The sequence below is a fragment of the Pygoscelis adeliae genome, unplaced genomic scaffold (genome assembly GCF_000699105.1).
Source record: "Pygoscelis adeliae isolate BGI_AS28 unplaced genomic scaffold, ASM69910v1 Scaffold123, whole genome shotgun sequence".
In the NCBI taxonomy this organism is placed as follows: domain Eukaryota; kingdom Metazoa; phylum Chordata; class Aves; order Sphenisciformes; family Spheniscidae; genus Pygoscelis; species Pygoscelis adeliae.
Window position 1 is genome coordinate 2,435,430 of NW_008824650.1, and position 2,830 is coordinate 2,438,259.

At 38.9% G+C, this 2,830-nt stretch overlaps 1 protein-coding gene across 1 annotated transcript in view; it reads right to left on the reverse strand.

Moving 5' to 3' along the window:
- The window catches only part of GALNT11 (polypeptide N-acetylgalactosaminyltransferase 11), a 47,251-nt gene that overhangs the window by 22,089 nt on the left and 22,332 nt on the right, over window positions 1-2,830 (reverse strand). The window contains exon 6 of the mRNA XM_009322492.1: window positions 2,581-2,824. Within this exon, the coding sequence (XP_009320767.1) occupies window positions 2,581-2,824 (244 nt within the window). The remainder of the gene's footprint in view (window positions 1-2,580; window positions 2,825-2,830) is intronic.

A 2,830-nucleotide genomic window follows, 5' to 3' on the forward strand; every position in this document is an offset into this window, starting at 1 on the left:
TCTACTAAAAAAAAAGTGAACACCTGTGCACGTTTCGAGCCCATCAAGTTTTCTACAGTGACACTTAAGAGCTGCCTTTAATTAGAGCTGTCTTTACCAGAAGCTATTTCCCTTACAAACATGTACACTTGCACCCAATAATGTGTTCTTTCCCTCTTACAGGGGCAAATTATACAGACCAGGCTTGACTGAACTGCAGAAGGAGTAGAATCCAGAGTATACATTACTTTCCCATATTAAATTAGATCAAGCAACAAGGTCCAAATTTAAATTATACAAGGCAGGAGGCTGCTAAAAGAAATGCTACTCCATCTCATAGATACTTTAAATACCAGGAGCAGCGTTGTTTCATCATTGATGCAATGATCAGTTTATTGGTAAGTTATTTACAGTTTTTATATTTGCATAGATGTTCTCGTTGGGGTTTCCCAGTTTTTCGCCTTGCCTGTGTGCTACTAGAATGGTGCTCTATTTTGTAAAAATCTGTATACGATCCATGTTGTACAGTCTCTAGATTGAATTGCTACTTTATCACAAAGTTATAATGCCCTAGAAGAGTATAAAAGAGAGTAAAAACACTACGTAAATATGATATGATAGTTGGAACATACAATGGGCTGGGAACAGGCTTTTTCTCATCCTTGTTAATAAAAACCTGTGATGAAACCAAGCCTAAGTCTGGATTTCCTTGCTTGTTCTCACACAATTTCCTACTACAGTTTCTGTCACTTTAAAACCTGGGTTGAAAGGTTGTTCTCAATTTTTCCATCCCTGACACCAAAATATTTCATTATGAAGGTCTCTAAAATGTAAAATGTAAGACTTTCCATTTGATGGAAAGCCATTTTCAAAGGTTAAACAGCAATCTAGCTTCTTTTTCAAAGCAGGCAGACACCTCTAAGTAGGAAAAGTCACTTTAATACTCAGAAAATGTAATCTTTTTAGATTATTAGACTCCCTTTAAAGTTCTCTGCCTTTTCCATGAGAGGTTTTTTTTTTTTCCTAAAAGTGAGTTGAAGGTATGCAACAACAGTGTTGAACACGGCAAGAATTAACCTTCAGGCATGCCCCAGATTAACTGTGAGAACAGCTCTTAACACAAGAAGGATTTTAAGATGGTCTATGCTGGTTCCTCATTCAGATTTTCCCACTCTGTCCCTTTTCTTCTACCTTCAGAAACTGCCACAAGTGACACCTTCCAAACAAGCCAGTCAAACTGTTAAGTAACTTAAGAAGTTTCCTGGCTTCTCAGACCAAATCTTATGATGGGTAGACGTGGAAAGACTAACTGCAGAGCTGTCAGACCACAGCAGAGAACCTTGTGCCGGAGCTGCTTGCGTCAGTCCGAAATGCTCTTCATTTACAGTCCGAGAAAAGAGAATGAAAGAGAAATGAGACTGCCCAATTTCTGATTCACACTGCAGATCTTACAGAAGTACCACATTCTCTGCAAGGAGTCAGTTTGTAAAAAAGGTAAAGTTCTTCCACCTTACAAACCTGAATTCTGTACTGAGATGGATACTTGCAACTAGAAAAAGCACAATCAGCTTCTTGTCATTGCTCTACCAGCACTGGCCCTTCTCATGCGAGGATTCACACTGGGCCAGCTTCTGTTCTCATGTCTGAACCATATGTGTCTGCTACTAAAAAAAGGTGTCTACTGACATCGTTTATAACAGTTATGTGTCCAGTAGGAACCAGATATTGCCAGTTCTGTACAGGCAAGCCATCAGTGGTTAAAAGCTTAAGGAACTTTCAAGTCCTAGTGTTAAGCTTTACCAAGACTTTTGTTTCAGAACAACTCTCAAGCAATTCAGACCGCAAAAACAATACAGACAGGCTTCCAACAGACAGTTTTAGGCATTTGCCACATTGTGCAAAGAGACAAGTAATATTTTAAAGATGGTTTTCACATCCATGTGTGTTCATTTAGGAAGCTTTATGAAAAAAATAATTGCTTGTTTGAAGAAAAATATAAATGAAATCTAAAGCAAAAAGTGATGTTGACAGAGAAAATTACCATATGCTCTGATGTTCTCTCCCATCAGCTAGGAAACCACCTTCCTATTACCACAACAACATACTTTCCCAATCTAGCAATTCTTTAGCATTTCATCACAGAAATTATAGAGCCTATATTAGTGGGATATGCAGGCTATTACTAGCACAAAGGTGCTTATCTAAATCATCATTAAGCCAAACACATTGACAGACTGGGAACAAACATCAATGCATAGCTCAAAAGTGAAATTATTGGACAGATTTAATACAGAATAGTGTAAGCTCTTTAAGACTTTTGTCTTTAACAAAAACTGCTGTTGTACAAGCATTCTCTAAAAGTGTGCTTTCTTGACCTAGTAAAACAGATATATCTAATTCGTGATTAAATGCGAGAATTTAAACTGAAATAGGTAATAGTAACCAAAACTATTTCTAAGTAAAATAAACAAGTCAGATATTTGACAGGTTAGGCATCTGCTTCTAAAACTGCACACCCAGATACACTCCAGAATGCTCAAGAAGTGCTTCTGATCATCCATACGTTACACACAGCTTCACATCACGTAGGAGGAACCTTACTTGATTGGAGCAGTGGCTCCCTCTGGTCCTTCCAGTTCTGACAAAGGAACAAGATCCCACTTAAAGTGCAGGCCCCAGTTAAACCCTCCACGCACAACCGGGGAAGAACTGTAGGTAAGCGTGTCAGCACTGATTATGTCAATCACAGGGCACACCACAGTCCTGCGATCTTCTCTGATGGGAGTCAGCAGAGGTTGTAACCACATCTCGTTCACCTCACAGTGACTGTCCAGGAATACCAGCACTTTCC